The following is an 18610-nucleotide window of genomic DNA, read 5'->3' on the forward strand; positions in this document are numbered from 1 at the left end:
ATTGAGAGGGAGAGATAGACACATCATTCTGGTCTTCACTTGGGAAGACAGAATGGAGGATTGGGTAAACATCTGGCATCCGCTGCTCATTGAGGATGAGATAGGGCATCCAAGATAAGAGTAGTCGTAGTGGACCGATATTCTTTGAGGATTGGCTACCCAAGATAAGAATAGACCAAAGTAGGTCATACTCTGCGAACACCGGGGTGGAGTATGTACCTTGAGAAACAACGATTATGGTGTCTATGAATCATTGGTCTCGCCAACATTGTGCTCTAATCATGAGGATAGAGTTGTTAGGCAAGGCCTTGCTATGTAACAATGTTGGTTGATATGATGCTATACAAATGGGTTACCAATCTGACTCTTCTTATGAGAAATTCTTCAGATTGAGAATGACCAAGTACCATTATGAATACCTCCCTAGTTAAGAAAGAGTGTTGAAAAAGTGTAATTAGGTTCGGTCTTCATAATGACATGTAACTGTGATTTTTGTAAATGAGGTAAAAAATAAAAAATAAAATTATTATTATGCCTTGCTTCATGGGTTTCATGAGCAAGAGTTTTTATTTTTAGATAAGCTCCCATTGAGAGCTTTAGGATTTGTCATAAAAGTCATATAGAGTCAATGTCATGTATGAAGAATGTATATGAGTCAATATGATTGTCAAATAGCCCTCCAACGACAAGCACAAGTCCTCCTCTTCCATGTCGGCTTCAAGATGGAGTAACAACACTCATGTCAACTCACCTTTTGAGACACAACCCTTCATAAGAACAGGTCGGCTTATATTCATGGGAGACCACTATAAATAGGCACCTCGGCCTATTCCACAGAGACAGATTTTCGGATACATCTCTCTGATATTTTCAGATGGGTGGAACAGAGACAAAATTCGGATCTCTAGTACAGAGACAAGTTCGGATGGAAAAGACAACGAGGTAGAGATGGAAGGGACAGCGAGGAAGAGATGAAGGGACAACGAAGTTTTGTCTAGGGCTAATCACAGAAATGACAGTTCGGACTTCTGAAAGAAGGTCTCGGTACTTCAGCAGAGAAACAATATTCCGTCAAGGGTATATATATATTACAGATCGATGCTATGAAGAGACCACAATTCGGTTCTGTAAAGGAACTACAGTTCAGTGATAGACCACATTGTTTTAGTGTTGCTACAGCAATCCAAGAAAAACTGAGGAAGGGCTTTCTACAAAACTTACTTGTCGCCATCCTCTTTTGAAGGTACATAAATCTATGTCTACAAATGAAACAATGGATGAGAAAACACTTGGAAAATATTTATAAAATTTTTGTAATGAAAACCTTTGAAATTTTATTTTTTCCTTTTTTTGTTAAATTAAAGCATAGGATAGGCCTAAATTACTTGCGGCCTGAGTAGAGAGGCCAAAAAATACTAGACTGCCTCACAAAAAATTGTTGATGTATTGAAACCCTAGCCGCTTAGGAAATGAGAAGGGTAAGGCTAAAAAAATTCAGCCTTTTCTTTTTTTTTAAATGAACCAAACCCTTACTCTTCTTCTTCCGACCTGCAAGATAAGAAAAACCCAAGGGAAAATATACAAAAACTTGATAAAACTATAGACAAGTCTAGATCTAAGCACAAGGATTTACTACAAATACACAATGGATAAATCATGGAATATGAGTACAACTCAATTCCACAACTAGCAAATAATAGCTCTAATTTAGCAAATTTATTCTATTAAGCACAATGATTTAAAAAGATTTGAGATAAATAAAAATTTCCTATAGCTATGATCGAGAAACCCTACAAAAAAATCGTTAGATAAATCCTTCAAGTGAGAGAGTGGATTCTCCCACTTCCACACTCAAGAGTTGGTTAACTTCAGCAAAAGCATCCCCTCACGCTTGAGATCTGATTCAGTTAAATATTTTCTACACAACTCAGAAAGATTTTGTTAGCTTCAGATGAGATAAGGAAAATATAATGGAAGGAAATTCTAGCAACTTAAACAAAAGCACACTAGCCACATCCAATCCTAAAATATTTTCCAAACCTAGTCACGAGTGTAAGATAGTTATACACTAATAATTCTATGAAAGCAAATGAAACAGCAAATATAATCACCAGTAGAAAATTAGGTTCAAGAATTCATTACCATATCATAAGAGAAGAGCCACAATATTTCACCCCAAATACTTGTGTTTATTATTTCAAAATAGAGAGCTTCAAGAGAAAAAAGCCAGAGCACAGTATCAACAAATGTTACAATGAGGAGCATATGCTTCCTTGTATAGAAAAAATGAGAGCTCTAGAGACTCTTCCAAGTGAAAAATTGGCTAGATCCATGAAGGTGCACAAATTTGACTTGATCTTGGTTGATTAAATGCTTGATCCATGTCAAAATAATCTCCACCATTGATTGCTTGAGAAAAAAATCGAATTCCTTGATGATGCTTTTTTTCTTGGTCCAAAAAATATTTTTTCTGACCTTTTTTGCTCGAAAAATCCCCATTCACTTAACCAACTTGGACCATAAATTCGATTTTCATTAAAAAGACAATTTTTCGGGGAACTAATCCCTCTTTTCTAGACCAAAAATATTTTCTTGAATTTTTGCTTGCCTAATTTGTGGAGATTCCCTTCTTGGAAATTGCACACTCTTTTTTAATATTTTTCACTTGGAGAGAAATTATTTTTCTCTCGTTTTTATTTTCTGACCATTTTCCAACTACTTATTTAGCCATTTGTTTGGCCAAAAAATGAAAATAAAAATAATTTGAGGGGATAAAGAAAATTTCAACACTCAAAAGGTGTTTAAACATAAAGTTGAGGTGTAGAGGTTCTAATTGTGAGTACTCTATCCCCTTCAACTTTTACAAACAATTGATCTACAATTTCCAACCAGTTGGAAATTTAATAATTAAAATAGACACTTAGACTTAACCAAATTTTGCAAGACTCAAGACATGATTTAGTATGATAATTATACATAGACTCGATACACTAGGACTCACTTAAGACATCACTATGAAATCCCACCCTAGCTTTGGGGGTATATGTGGGAGAAAAATTCTATTAATTATTTCGTGTACAAAATAATTAACGATGTTAAAAAACTCCCTAGGATGAAACTCATTAGCAAAAAATCTTAAGCTTACCTAGGTGTTTTACATGGATTTATAGATATACTAGAATCATTTTTGCAACGGCCCACCAGGCTGCAAAATTTGGAGTTGCAACTCTGATAAACTGACAAATGATGACAATGAATTTTGGATATCTGACTGGTCGAACATGATGGAATTCCTTAGCAAAAAGTGCACTGCTTTAGGGTAGTTGGCACGGAGTGGTCAACAGGGATAAAGTTCATTTCCTGGAAATATAAAGACTATGCTTCAAGATAGTTGATGAGAGGACGTAAAGAGAAATTTGAAATCTCATCATGTGACTCCACTTGAAGGAAGTCCCACAAGAAGTTCTTCACAATATCTTGTTCCACAACTATCCAAATCGAAGAAATATTATAGAAGAAAGGTAGGTGAACCATTCAGCTGAGACATCACAAAACTCGGATTGGATTCTATTGAAGAAATAAGGTACTTATTTTCAGGTAATCTAGGGCACTCTATTACAACAAGTACCATGGCTATGTCTTGGTTGGATGATGTTTATAAACCATTGGATCTTTCCATCGTTGTTGGAACTTCTCATGACATACCAGATAAGGCTATAAAAAAACTTTTTGCATTCAAGGGAAAATAATGTAATCACAACAGAAGCCCATCTAAAGGCAATTGATGAGAGTGCTCAAGTCATTGCAAATCTGACATGGGAAGAATGCCAAAAGATATTCCTTGAGCAGTGGACACAAATGAAGGATGATAGATTCCTATCGACCAATCTGAATGGGATGAAAAGAAATGAGAATGAGAATGCTTGTTGATTTTGATGTTAGTTTTTTTTGTTCAATTATTTTTGGATCCAACATGGAATGTTGTCACAGATGCATCTAGTTTACATCTCATGTGGATAATGTATGGATCTGTCATGCATCCAAATTGACTATAGCTCCTTGGCATATCAATAAAAGTATGAAATTCAGATCCAATAGTCCCCATATATAATATTTATCATATTGTTCTGTTTGCAGCTAAATTTGCAAATTTCCACTAAAATAAGCATTAAAAATCACACCAAAAACAATATCCAATCAAAAAATGATAAGCAAAGGATCTTTGCAAAAGCATACACCCATCAAGATGATAATGAAATACAGTATCGGTTGTTTGGGAGTACATTAGATTAACTTAGAAACATGCACCATCCCTGACAAGATTATTGCAAAAAGATAGTTTGCTGAAAACTGAAGCAAGAAAATGAACTGACCATCAGTGCATGAAAGCTCTGGGTTCATGTCACGATTTGTTTTAACCACTCGCGTATAGATCAGTTGACCAGTCTGATATGAGACAGATAATTAGTAACATGTATGGAAGACCATCATCAAAAAATGTGTTGAATGTGTTTAGATTACAAAACAAGCAATAAGGTGATGGAAAAGAAATCAATACTTCCAGATTATAAGGAACCCACCTCAAACTTGGGTATGTTCTTCCTTGTTCCACCTTCAAATGCAAGAACGGGTAGAAAAGCCCATGTTGGACCTTTTATGTCCACTAGAAAGTTCTACAATCACAAGACAGTAAACCAGAAAGTAAAATTTTGAAAAATGATTAAAGGCTTACTAGTTTTATTCAAGTCAAAAATGTATTTTGAAAAATGCAAATTTAACAATTGGAAATCAGGAGAAAAAGGCAATTTCAAGGTACATGTGCTAAAGACACCCCCATTAATTGATCTAAATCAGCGGCTCTTAAAGACCTGAAAACTATTGACATGCCACTAATAAGAATAACGTACAAGAAATTATGTTCTTTTATAAATGGAAATATTCAACCAATTTTCACCTCAGATTTTGTTAAAGATTTGTTGTACCATTAAACTTAGTTCATATTTAAACAGCTAGATAGTTCACTACAGTAAATATGATCAATATGAGGAAGAAATGCCTTCTTTGAAAAACATGAGGAATATTCTATCTCGAGGGGAAGTTCTTTCCAACATATGGAAACCGGCAGAAAATAGGAGATAGTAATTCATAGAAAAAACCAATTGGATAACAACATCCCTCCAAATTTGCAGAACACTTCCTACAAAGATATAGCTTGTTGCTACAACATCAATTAATTTGACAGCTCAATTAATTTATATGACTTCATGAACTCTTGAAATATGTAAAAGGAAAGCACCACATGGCTCACAAACCTTGCCTAAAGATTTGTTGTACCATTAAACTCAGTTACATATTTAAACAGCTAGATATTTCACTTCAGTAAATATGATCAATATGAGGAAGAAATTCCTTCTTTGAAAAACAAGAGGAATATTCTATCTTGAGAGGTAGTTCTTTCCAACATATGGAAACCGGTAGGAAATAGGAGATAGTAATTCATAGAAAAAATCAATTGGATAACAACATCCCTCCAAATTTGCCGAACACTTCCTACAAAGATATAACTTGTTGCTACAACATCAATTAATTTGGAAACTCAATTAATTTATATGACTTCATGAACTCTTGAAATATGTAAAAGGAAAGCACCACATGGCTCACAAACCTTGCCTACCCGACAAATCTAAAGCACACTAGCTGATTTGCACCTAACAATGACTCAGAAAGGGGAAGAATCAAAATTTCCTCAAGGCTCTGTAAAAGAAACAAAACCCAAAAATATGCAGTATATTCACAAGGACACATTTTGGTGAAAAAGGAAACTACACAAGTTAATCCATTAGAAATCCTAGATCGAACATTTAGACATCAAAATTGACAACACCACAATGATCAAATACATATATCAGGATTCATCACATCACATTAATGTTGAGATATTAAATCATCATAGCCAATAAGTTGTCTCAAAATTTTCAAGTTACAAATAGAAATTAAAATCATCAAATGTACATGTTGTCAAAAAATAGACCATTGTATATCATAGAATTCTAGATTCTAGACAATATGCTTTGGGGGTGAAAAGCTGAATATCCTGCATATGATAGAGCCCCTGAGGTTGTTGAGATTCCACACCCTCATCTAATAAATGATAGAGCTCCTGAGGTTGTTGTGATTCCACGATAGAGCTCCTGCAGTTGTTGCGATTCTGTTGGGTCCCTATAATACTAGTGATTACCCCATTACTATTGTAGTTATACCCCTTATTTATATTGTTGTGCCCCTATTACCCCCATATTGTTATTTCTGTGCCCCATAGAATCCATCTATTGTTATTTTTGTGGCTTTATATTATTATTGTTAGATCGGCTAGATTATATTGTGACTCCTTAGACTCCTATAGATAGAAAGGAGGTTTTGTCATTTGTATCATCCAAGAATTGTTCATTTATGTAATGTAAAGGAGGTTGCCCCCTCGAAGAGGCTGAATTCTAAGACGTTGATCTATCTTTTCTATCTTTTCTTGAGCTGGTTTCATAACACTTGGTATCAGAGCTTTGGATTCTAGAGTTTCGCTGCTCCAAACAGGTCATTGTGGAATTTCCGCTATAACTTTTTTTCTGTGACGTTTCAGAAGTCGCAAGAAAAACCCATTTGAGAAGAAATCGCGCTGAACCTTGGGTCCGAATTTCAGAGCTTTTTGCGCGATATTTGCGGAGATATGATCTGAGGAAGTTGGTCTTTTTGCAGACTCCTGAATTACATTCAAAACAGGTGACCTGGGGAAAATCGTCATAACATTCTCTCTGGGGATCGGATTGAAATTTCGTAAGAAGGTACAAAAAGAGGACGGACTGTAGTTTCTTGTGTGTGTGTTTCAGATTCAAAGGTTAAAACAGTGACTCGTGGCACGTCGTACAAGTTCGCTCTGCTGAACCAATCTAAAAGCAAGTCACTGTGGGAGATTTCACATAACTCTTCCTTGGAGAATCCAATTTGGCTCAGACTTGTGGCATTGGAAAGAGGACGCAGAAGGCTACTACAGGTAGCAATTTCAGAACTAGATGATCTGAAATTACAGAGATACATCAGATTCAATATCAGGCTTCTATAAAGTGAAAAAAGGTGTGTAGGTTTTTTTTTAATTTTTGTGTAAGCTTGGTTTAACGAAATTCAAAGGGCATAGTAAAGCATTATTATCGGTAACTGATGCCCCGAGGAAAGAAAATGCAAACACCTAGTAAGGAACCTGAAAGCTCTAGCATGACTCATGAAGAAGAGGAAGAAATGCTACATGATATATCAAAATTACAAGAACAAGTGCAACAAATGTCACGCTCACAAAAGCTAACAGAAGCTAAGATAAGTGGTGTGGAATCTAAGGTAAATGGCGTGGAATCTAAGATAAAGGGCATGGAAGCTAAGATGGATGATTTGAAGATAGATTTGAAGACAGACATGGAAGAATTGAAGAAGTTGCTACAAGAAAGGGTCACTAATGGTGAAAAGGTAGTAAAGGAAACTCATGATGAGAACAAAAGAAATGTTAATCATGATTCCATAGACACTAATGTTGGATCGAAGAATCACCATATTCCAAAAATCGATATGAGGAAGTTTGATGGCAAGGATCCCGCCACATGGATATTACAGATGGAGCAATTCTTCGATCTCAATAATGTGCAAAACGCACAAAAGGTACGTATGGCAACTGTATATTTGGAACCAAATCAGTTTGTATGGTATCAATGGCTTTGCTCTCGTAAACAATTTATCACTTGGGCAATTTTTACGGAAGAATTGATAGCACATTATGAAGATACAAAAAGCAACACTTTTTTAGCCAATTGATAAGTCTCAAACAAAAGGGTTCAGTAATGGAGCACATTGAGGAGTTCCAAAAATTGAACATAAGGGTAAAAGATATTCCAGAGGAGCATAGGATTGATGTGTTCATAGGGTCTTTAAAGGATAATATCCAACATGATGTTTGCCTTTGGGAACCTGATTCATTAGAGAAGGCATTCAGGTTAGCAAGAAAAATGGAAAGCAAAATTATGGCAACCAGGAAGCATACCACTCACAACTATAAAGACGGAAGTGTTGTTGCCCCTAGTCTTCCACAACCTATAAGGTTGACACCACAACAATTGGAAGAAAAAAGAGCAAAAGGGCTTTGTTACAGTTGTGATAGCAAATACACTAAAGGTCATAAGTGTGCTGAGAAGAAATTATTCTACATAGATTGTGAAGAGGAAGAAGAAAAGGAGCAAGAAAGGTCAAAAGAAGAAGATATACTCCAGGAACAAAGCCTAGATGAAGAACAAATAAATCCGACCATATCTTGTAATGCATTGGCGGGAATTACCACTCCTCAAACCATCAAGATAGAAGGACAAATCAAGAAGAAAAAGGTAATAGTGTTGATTGATTCAGGAAGCACCCACAATTTTATTCATTGTAGGGTAGCAAAAGAATTGAATTGCTTCCTATATCCAGCACCAGAGTGTCAAGTGATGATTGCAAATGGAGGAACAATAAATTTCTCTGGAAAGTGCCATAATATCAAGCTATCCATGGGAGAATATGTATTGACTAGCCCAATGCTTTCCATTCCAATGGGAGGTGCTGATGTTGTACTAGGAGTCCAATGGCTACAATCCTTGGGTACAATAGCTTTTAATTTTCAAGAACTTTTCATCAAATTTTCTACGGAAGGAAAGGAAGTTGAATTAAGGGGTATTGCAGGGAAACCAGGAAAGATAATCAGCTCTAATGGCATGACAAAGCTTCTAAAAAAGGAGCAAAGAGGTGTAATTGCACAATTATGTTCGCTAGATGTTTCCACATTGGAATCATCTATTTCTCCAGATCTCCAAAAAGTCCTGGACAATCATTCCAAGGTATTTGAGACTCCCAAAGGTCTCCCACCTATGCGTGATCATGATCATGCTATTCATCTGATTCCAGGAAGTGTTCCTCCAAACATCAGGCCGTACAGATATCCCTATGTCCAAAAAAGTGAAATTGAACGTATGGTTGCAGAAATGCTAGAGGCTGGTATAATTCAACCGAGTCAAAGTTCTTTCTCAGCTCCAGTAGTATTGGTGCACAAGAAGGATGGATCATGGCGCATGTGTCCGGATTATAGGGAGCTCAACAAGCTCACTATTAAAGATAAGTTCCCCATTCCTGTTATTGATGAATTACTGGATGAATTGCATGGATCAATTTACTTCACCAAGTTGGATCTTCGTTCAGGATATCATCAAATCAGAATGAAGATTGAAGACATTCGAAAACGGCATTTAGAACTCATGAGGGTCATTATGAATTTTTGGTCATGCCTTTTGGCCTTACCAATGCACCTTCAACATTTCAAGGTTTGATGAATTCAATTTTCAAACCATTCCTTAGAAAATTTGTGTTAGTATTTTTTGATGATATACTAATCTACAGCAAGTCTTGGAAGGATCATGTTGAACATGTTGACAGGGTGCTACAACTATTGGAGGAGAAACAATTATATGCAAAAAAATCCAAATGTTTCTTTGGAGTCCAGGAGGTGGAATATTTGGGTCATATTGTATCTCATGAAGGAGTTAAGGTAGACCCTAGCAAAATTAAAGCCATTAAGGAATGGAAAATCCCCACATCCATAAAGCATCTGCGAGGATTTCTTGGGTTGACAGGGTATTATCGCAAGTTTGTTAAGAATTATGGGAGAATAGCAGCACCTCTAACAACATTATTGAAGAAAGATTCATTTTCATGGACTCCGGAAGCAACAAAGGCCTTTGAACATCTTAAAGAGGCAATGTGCCAAGCACCGGTCTTAGCTACACCGGACTTCACAAAAACCTTTATTGTGGAATGTGATGCTTCAGGAAATGGAATTGGTGTTGTTCTAATGCAAGATGAAAGACCCATTGCTTTTGAAAGTCGTCCAATCAAGGGAAAGTTTTTAAGCAAAGCTATTTATGAGAAGGAAATGTTGGCAATACTCCATGCACTTAAGAAATGGCGACCCTACCTAATGGGAAGACACTTCAAGGTAAAAACGGATCATGATAGCCTTAAATACTTTTTAGAACAAAGATTATCCTCTGAAGAGCAACAAAAGTGGGTCACAAAGATGTTGGGTTATGACTTTGAAATCATCTACAAAAAAGGGAAGCAAAATGTGGTGGCAGATGCACTCTCAAGAAAGGATGAGGATGTGGAAGCATTGTTGTGTGCCATTTCTATTATCCAACCAGATTGGATAAACGAAGCAAGGGAGGAATGGAAGAATGACGAAGAAGTGTGGGCACTTATTCGAAAGCTACAACAAGATTCCAGTACTTCTGATACATTTAGCTGGCAAAATGATTCGTTATGGTACAAAGATCGCTTATACCTCTGTAAGAATTCCCAGCTAAAACAAAAGATTCTTATGGAATTGCACACTTCTCCCTTAGGAGGGCACTCAGGATTTTTAAAAACTTACCACAGGGTTAAAAAGGAATTTTTTTGGGATGGCCTTAAATCAGATATTCAAAAGTTTGTGGCGGAATGTTTGGTTTGCCAGCAAAATAAAGTTGAAACAATTAAGACACCAGGTCTATTACAACCTTTATCCATTCCAAGCCAACGTTGGGAGGAGGTTTCAATGGATTTTATCACAGGTTTACCCAAGTCTGAGGGAAAGAGTGTCATCATGGTGGTAGTTGACAGACTTACCAAGTATGCACACTTTTGTGCATTATCACATCCATTTAAAGCCAGTACAGTTTCTACTGCATTTATGGAAACAGTTCAAAAGCTACATGGAAACCCAAAGATTATTGTAAGTGACAGAGATCCCATTTTCACTGGAAATTTTTGGACAGAATTATTTTCTTGTCTTGGTACTCAGTTAGCTCATAGCTCATCTTATCATCCTCAATCTGATGGGCAAACTGAGATAGTAAACAAATGTTTGGAAGGATATCTTCGTTGCTTTGTATCTGATAAACAGACACAATGGGTCAAATGGTTGCCTCTGGCTGAATGGTGGTATAACACTTCCTTCCATACAGCAACAAAAATGACCCCATTTATGGCACTTTATGGGTATCAACCACCATCCATCACATCATATTTAAGAGAAAATTCTAAGGTTCAGGCAATGGAACATCACATCGAACATCAACAACAAGTCCTCCAACTCTTAAAGGATAACCTCGTGTTGGCACAAAATAGAATGAAACAACAGGCAGATCAACATCGCAGTGAAAGAAATTTTGATGTAGGTGATTGGGTATTCCTACGGCTACAACCATATAAGCAAATGTCCCTAAAGCAAGCTAAGAAGGATAATAAATTATCACCAAAGTATTATGGTTCGTACAAGGTGTTGCAAAAGATTGGTACTATGGCATACAAATTGGAGCTTCCTGCAGCTTCTCGATTGCACCCAGTTTTCCATGTTTCATGTTTAAAGAAGGTTATAGGTGACAAGCTCCCAATTCAAACAATATTGCCAGAATTTGACGAGGAAGGAAAAATTATATTGGAACCGGAAGCAGTCACAGAAACAAGAACTTGACAGCTACGAAATCGATCAATTTCAGAGTATCTTATCAAGTGGAAGAACTTATCCGCTGAAGATTCCACATGGGAGGATGAGAATTTTATGCAGAAGTATCCAGAACTACTCAAGCGTTGAGGACAACACTTTTTTGAAGGAGAGGGGCATGTTGGGTCCCTATAATACTAGTGATTACCCCATTACTATTGTAGTTATACCCCTTATTTATATTGTTGTGCCCCTATTACCCCCATATTGTTATTTCTGTGCCCCATAGAATCCATCTATTGTTATTTTTGTGGCTTTATATTATTATTGTTAGGTCGGCTGGATTATATTGTGACTCCTTAGACTCCTATATATAGAAAGGAGGTTTTGTCATTTGTATCATCCAAGAATTGTTCATTTATGTAATGTAAAGGAGGTTGCCCCCTCGAAGAGGCTGAATTCTAAGGCGTTGATCTATCTTTTCTATCTTTTCTTGAGCTGGTTTCATAACAGATTCCACATCCTCATCTAAAAAACTAGAGTCATCACTTGCAAATGCTATCTCCTCAATCTCCCATTCTCCACAACTCAATTTGAATTTGGGTTCATCTTATCCAAATCAAGGGCATTGGTGACCCTTTTCCCTGCATGTGCTTGTAACTAAGACACAAATTCAAGTGAACAACAACAAATCATTCATTGGTTTCAGCTCCAGTGAGTTAAAATTCATTGAGTGTATATGTTCAAACATATTCCACTTACGATCAACAATTGGAAGAACTATAAGTCCAGCTCGAAACATTGATGGAAAACTTTTTCTGATCAAGTGTATGAAATCCAAAGTCTTCCCAATGTGCACATAGTATATCATCCAACATATACTGCATGGTCAGTCCTCCTAATATTCTTTTGTAATTGTACTGTTTAAATATAAATTGTATCTATAAAATAAAATTTGCATTTGAAGCATGTTCTTCATGCTTGCAAGAAAAAGAAAATATTTATTTGTTTTTATCAAAGCGGGAAAAATGAAAATTTGAATTTTGTATTTGCCTCCACATGTGACCAAGTCAGCCCTTCAAGAAACAAGTCGGCCAGTCATAAGAGATACCCTTTCGCATGGTTAGAACTACAATGTTGCACGAATCGTACTCATATAAGCTCGTCATGCTATTGACTCATCGACTTGTATAAGACTCGGGAACAACTTGTATAAGATTTGTCAAAATACAAAAAAAACGTTAGATTATGGTAAATTTTAAGCACAAAAAAGACACTAATGACAATTCCAATCTGTATAAGTTATAAAAAACCACAATATATGCAATAATTCATAACATCATCTCATATCTATAAAAGTACAACATAACATATTCGATTTTTGTAAGCAAAACATTTAGATACTGAATAAGAAAATGACTCATGATTCCATAATTAAAATAAAAAAATGTCTGCAAGTTCAAAATTCAAATACATATGTCATAAATGATAAATGATTGTCACATAACAATCTTGAGTCTCGTCACTCATGAACGACTACGCCTACAATAAGCCCTCGTGGAGCTAGTGCTAACATCAGAAGGCTAAAGCAACTGTGAGGCAAGTGTATTTGGAGTCTCCATTTGAGATGGCAAACTAGAGAGATCCTCAGTCTCTTCATCAAGCCAACTCAAATCAGGGGACTCCTCCTCCACAACCCAATCAGACTCTAAATCAATAGTATCCAATAAAATTGGATTTGTATCCTTTGGTTGCACTTTTTTTGTGAGCATTCGAAGGTTGTAGTAGATGAAAACCAACTTCTCCAACCTCTCATGCTCCAACCTATTTTTCTTTTTGTTGTGGATGTGCTCAAACACTAACCAATTGCGCTCACAAGAAGAAGCACTGCAGGGTTGACTCAGAACTCTGATGGCGAATTCTTGTAATTGTGGTGCCTCAGTGCCACAATCTATCCACCAATGAGCTGTAAAAAAACAACAACAAATATTATTAGTTTGCAATGCCAAACATATAAAAGAGAACTAGCAAAATTACAAGCCAAATTCTAACAATTTGCACTTACAAGGCATTTTCTTGTCCTTGACACATTGGCTTGAGCTAAATCCAAACATGTCAGATGCTTCCTTGTACATATCTCATTGTATGTTGATTTTGTCTTGAATATCTTGATTCGAGAACATCTTCTCAATGCATATCATGACACCTCTCATCACCTCGGGATCTTTTTGAATGCTAGACCCCTCATTATAGAATAAGCTCGGATTGAGATATGCTCCTGCTACATGCAATGGTGAATGTAGTTGCTTGTCCCACCTGGAATCAATAATTTTCCATATAGGAAGATATTTAGATTCATTTCCCTTATAAAAAGCCTTGATGGCCTCTTTAGCCCTGCTCATGCGCTCATAAATATATCTCATTGCAGGTTGCTCTCCATCCATCAATCTCAAGACTTTCACAAGGGGCTCAGTGAAGCTGACAATCTCAATGACTTTGTCCCACAAACTATCACCAAAGACAGATGCTTTCACAGACAATGCTTCTGGTTTTGTGCTATCTTTCCAAAATACCCATTGTTGGCTACAAAACATTCTTCTCAAAGCTTGGTACTCATACAAAAGGCTTTGGAGGGAAAGAAAGTTTGTAGCAAACCGTGTGACAGTTGGGCAACTAAGCTCACCCTGTGTGAATTCCCTCATAAGGTTCAACACCCAAGCATGATTATAAATATACTTGGTAATTTGCTTGCATTCTTGCACAACATCTTGCACCCACTCCAACTTCCCAATGTCCTCTAGTATCAAGTCTATGCAATGGGTAGCGCATGGAGTCCAAAAAATGGTGGGATATTTGGCATAAAGAAACCTTCCAGCTGCCACATAATTTGCTACGTTGTCCGTGATTAGTTGGATAACATTTGCAACCCCAACTTCCTCCACCACATGAACCAACAATGTAAAAATCAAATGTGCATCTTTTAAATTTGCAGATGCACCAATGGATTTTAGGAACATGGTTCCTTTAGGGAAAGCTACAACAAAATTTATTAGTGTTCTACCCCTTTGATATGTCCACCCATCAGACATAATTGTACAACATGTAAACTTCCATGAACTTTTAATGCTCTCCAATTGTTCCTTGACAAACTCAAGCTCCTCATCTAGCTCTTTCCCCCTAAGTGCATTATAAGATGGGGCCTTGTATCCAGGGCCAGCACTTGCGATCGCATCCACCATGGGTTGATAAAAATAAGACTTCGCATAGTTGAATGAGAGACTGTTATGGTACCAAAAACTCCTCACCGCCATATCTGCCTGCTTCCTTTTCTTTTGATTAAAACTATCCAAGGTTGGTTTAGATCCTGGAGTTGTACGAGGACTAAAAAAAGAAGAAGTTATACTCCTGTTTTCCACAACACTTAAAGAGGAGTTACCAATACCTGGACTTTGAATCTGTGGTTCACTCTGAGATGAAGATCTACCTATCCCAACAATCTCATCCTTCCTTTTTGCCCTCTTAGAACTTTCTTCTTTAATGGCTTCCAAAGCAGCTGCCATTTCAGTAGTGACTTCATCAGGGCAATTTTGACAACATCCCACACCATTCCCAAGAATTCTAGCTAGGTGGTATTTTGGCCTGTTTATGCCTGCATGCATTGTGGCATTGCAATAATTGCACTTGACATGGTGGTCATTACCAGCAATGATTTGTTGACCATGTGCCCATGCCGAATCACGAGACTTTCTAGAACCCTTTGGTGGCATGGTGACAGAATCTAGAAGAAAAAAAATAAATTTTAAAATTTAATTGATATTTTTTTGGTTTTTTAAATTTTTTTGGTTTTGAAATTACTTTTAGTATGCAAATTTTTTTGGGCCTGTGGTTGAGTTTCTCAGCCACACAGAGCCGTTGTGTGGCTGAGAAACTTAGCCACAAGGCTTGTAGTCCTCATCAGACCGCAGGCCTTGTGTGGCTGAGAAACTCAACCACAGGGCCAAAACAATTTGCAACCTTAAAAAAAAATTTGAAAAAAAAAAAAACTAAATTCAATACAAAAAATTAAAAAAAAAATACATGGAAAACATTCAAACAAGGTTCATGAAGCCCACCTGAAGCTGGGTTTGATATGATGAAGCCTCCTTTAGCCTCCTCCAAGAGCTCCTTCACTATGCAATGGAGCCACTCAACACTCACAGAAATTAACCAAACACTCAAATGACAAGTGAATGACAAATGGAAGGGAGAGAGGTGCTTATAAAGCTTTTTCTTCCCTCCAATTTCCCTTTCCCTCCACCTCATTTCCAAAAAAAGAAAAGAAAAATCAAAAAATCAAACAAAAATTGCCTTTTGAGGGTCAACAGGTTTATAAGGGTTCGATGTGGGTCTTTACAGGTAGTTGGGTTTAATAAAATACCCGCTGAGTTCGGGTCTTAAGCGCGGGTTCTATGCGAGTGACCCAGCGCGCTATAGAACCCACCAAGACCCACGAGTACTCGCAGGTCTTATATGGGTGGTGCTTCACTAGTTAGAAGGCTATAAGGAACCTACTCATCTAACTCCAAGGACACACTTCAGATCATCAAGTATATCTCTGTTATGTGCAAAGAAAAGAAGGAATAGAAGGGTCGAAATCAAAAGGAAGAGACACACTATACTTGCCCTTGCTCTAGCATCAAGGAGGTCGAATTTTGTATGAGTTTCTGATGTATATCTCTCTGTGAGACAGTGCGAAGTTCCTGACAATGATTTTCAACCCTCCTAGAGATGTTATTTCTGTTGAGAAATTCAGAGGCAGCTAGAATAGGTAATTTCTCTGACTTTGATAACTACTTGTGATGTATTTTTACTTAACTTGATTTGCTTCTTTTTTTACTTGATTATTATTAGTGTTCTCTATCATCAAACAGCTATCAAACAATGAAGATCAATCAGACAAGGAGACACAAAATGTAGGTGTCAGCCAGGGCCAAAACCTCTCCTCTTGATAGGAAAACCCACAAGAACTTTTCTCTTCGTATAGAACTTTAAATGATGAATTCCAAGACCTAAGACCCTTGTCAAAGTCCCCTCCAAGACCAAGTCAATCCTTCCTCCTTGATGGGCTTTCCTTCCAGCAATTTCGACCCCAGCAGTTTCTTCTGTAGAAACCCTAGCTCTAGCACGTGTGGGAAAAGATAGTGATTTCTTCCTTCTTTCTCATTTGCTTGAATTGATTCTTTCTTCTATCTCAGCTTGCAAAGTATGCCCTAACTCGACTTCTTTTTGCAAGTCTGCAATTCGGTCTAGCTGTTGCAATAAGTGCCCTAATTTTCTCGCACGCATGAAGGATAATAGCTCAAAGACAATCCAAAAACTTCACTTCCTTCTTCTTCTTTGTTAGGTATTAGGCTCCTTTTTTGTCTTCTTTATCCTCCTAGATCGAACTTCTTGAGAGTTGATTCGATGGTCTTCAAGTGAGGTCGATGTCTCTTATATATAGGCGTCACAAGGCGGTCGAATAACCCTTCATGAGGTCGGATTGTTCTTTCATGTAGGATGACTTGTTGTTGCTTGTTTGACAAGGTCTTGGAGGGTCTTTATGACACTTTTGACTATACAATAATTTTCTTTACAAGATACAACATGCCCAAAAGGGTCTTCCATACATGACAATGACTCAATTGAATTGTTGACTCAATGACAAGCCCTAGAAGCACTCAATGGATGCTTGAACTATAAATAAATTTACCTTGAGCATGAAACCCATGCATCAAGAATGGCAATAATAAATTTGTTTTTCTTTTTTACATCAAATACATAAAATCATGATTACATATGTCATTATGAAGACCGAACCTAGTTACATATTTCAAAAAATTTTGTGGTATATCTATGTGATATAGTGCAAATTTTGAGGCATATTTGCAGGACATTTATTAGCTCTCATGGAGACATTGCTGCAAAGCTTTTGTGGACAGAATTGTGGAGGTTGACTTGGTCCTTGATGGGTGGTCATCTTCTTGGTTAGTGACTTTGATGTATCTCTTGTTGCATTGATTATCTAAGGAAAAGGTTGGTTGGGTTTTTCCCCACTGAGTTTTCCCAAGGTAAAAATCTTCTTGTCTCTTTGTGCATTGTGATCTCTATTGCTCGATGGTCTATGGTTAAATTTCTAAATGTATAATTGTGTAATGATACATTAAAAAACAAAAATAATCATGTATATCATTGGAAGTAATTCTCAACTTTCATAAATAAGTACTTACATCTATCGTACTAGAAAAATCAACTAAAAAATTAAAACAAAGAATAAAGCTAGAATTTAAAAACTACCAAGTAATTCGTCCTTGCTTGAATTACCATGGTACCACCAAAAATAGCTATCTACATTCTTGTACTTATAGATGTATTGATGGAATCTTTCTTGGGTAGTCTAGGAACAACTATGCAATACTAAAGGCCTTCTTGGACCTATGAGTATTAAATGAAAGGGCTCGCAAAAGAAAGTTGGGCTAAGATAAGAACAAGTCGAGTATACCTAAAATAAATAACATTAAGGCTTATTCATTACTCTATCCTACACCATGTATATCATTAAATATGCAAAATCACACTTCATAGTACATTCTACACTTTACATTACTTAACGCAGAAAATATTACAATCCAAATATTTCCTATTTCAATTTTTTTCTTATTATTTTCCAAACTCATTCTCTTCTTTGCATCAGATCCTAATCTCCTCCCTTTATGAGTTGCCCCAAACCTCCTCTCCTCTGCAAGTCAACACCGACCTCCTCTCCACAAGCAAACCCCAACTTCCTCCCACTACAAGCTACCTTAACCTTCCTCTCTTTTGATTTTTCATAGGTCTTCTAAAATGATAAGTACTATCCTTTTTCACATTTTTCGTTCATCATGATGCAATTACACAGAAAATCTCAAAAGTACAAACAAAATGCCAGTAGGATCATAAAGAGACAGCCAAATAAGAGAGACAAGAATATACCCTGGGAAAACCCACATGGGGGAAAAAACCAGCAACCTTTTCCTTGGAGACGAAGATACATCTAATTCTTCTAGTCAAGAA

The 18610-nt window shown here is 36.7% G+C and overlaps 1 protein-coding gene across 1 annotated transcript in view; it reads right to left on the minus strand.

Annotated features, from left to right (window-relative positions):
* Nucleotides 1-18610, minus strand: part of LOC149213437 (uncharacterized) — a 231472-nt gene that overhangs the window by 69492 nt on the left and 143370 nt on the right. The window contains exons 5-6 of the mRNA XM_089390759.1: nt 4581-4673; nt 4374-4446 (exon numbers count right to left, since the gene is read on the minus strand). Coding sequence (XP_089246885.1) covers nt 4374-4446; nt 4581-4673 — 166 coding nt within the window. The remainder of the gene's footprint in view (nt 1-4373; nt 4447-4580; nt 4674-18610) is intronic.

Source organism: Pinus tabuliformis, chromosome 1_1 (assembly GCF_031772625.1).
Source record: "Pinus tabuliformis cultivar Carrire ecotype Pingquan chromosome 1_1, CPIR1, whole genome shotgun sequence".
Taxonomy (NCBI): domain Eukaryota; kingdom Viridiplantae; phylum Streptophyta; class Pinopsida; order Pinales; family Pinaceae; genus Pinus; species Pinus tabuliformis.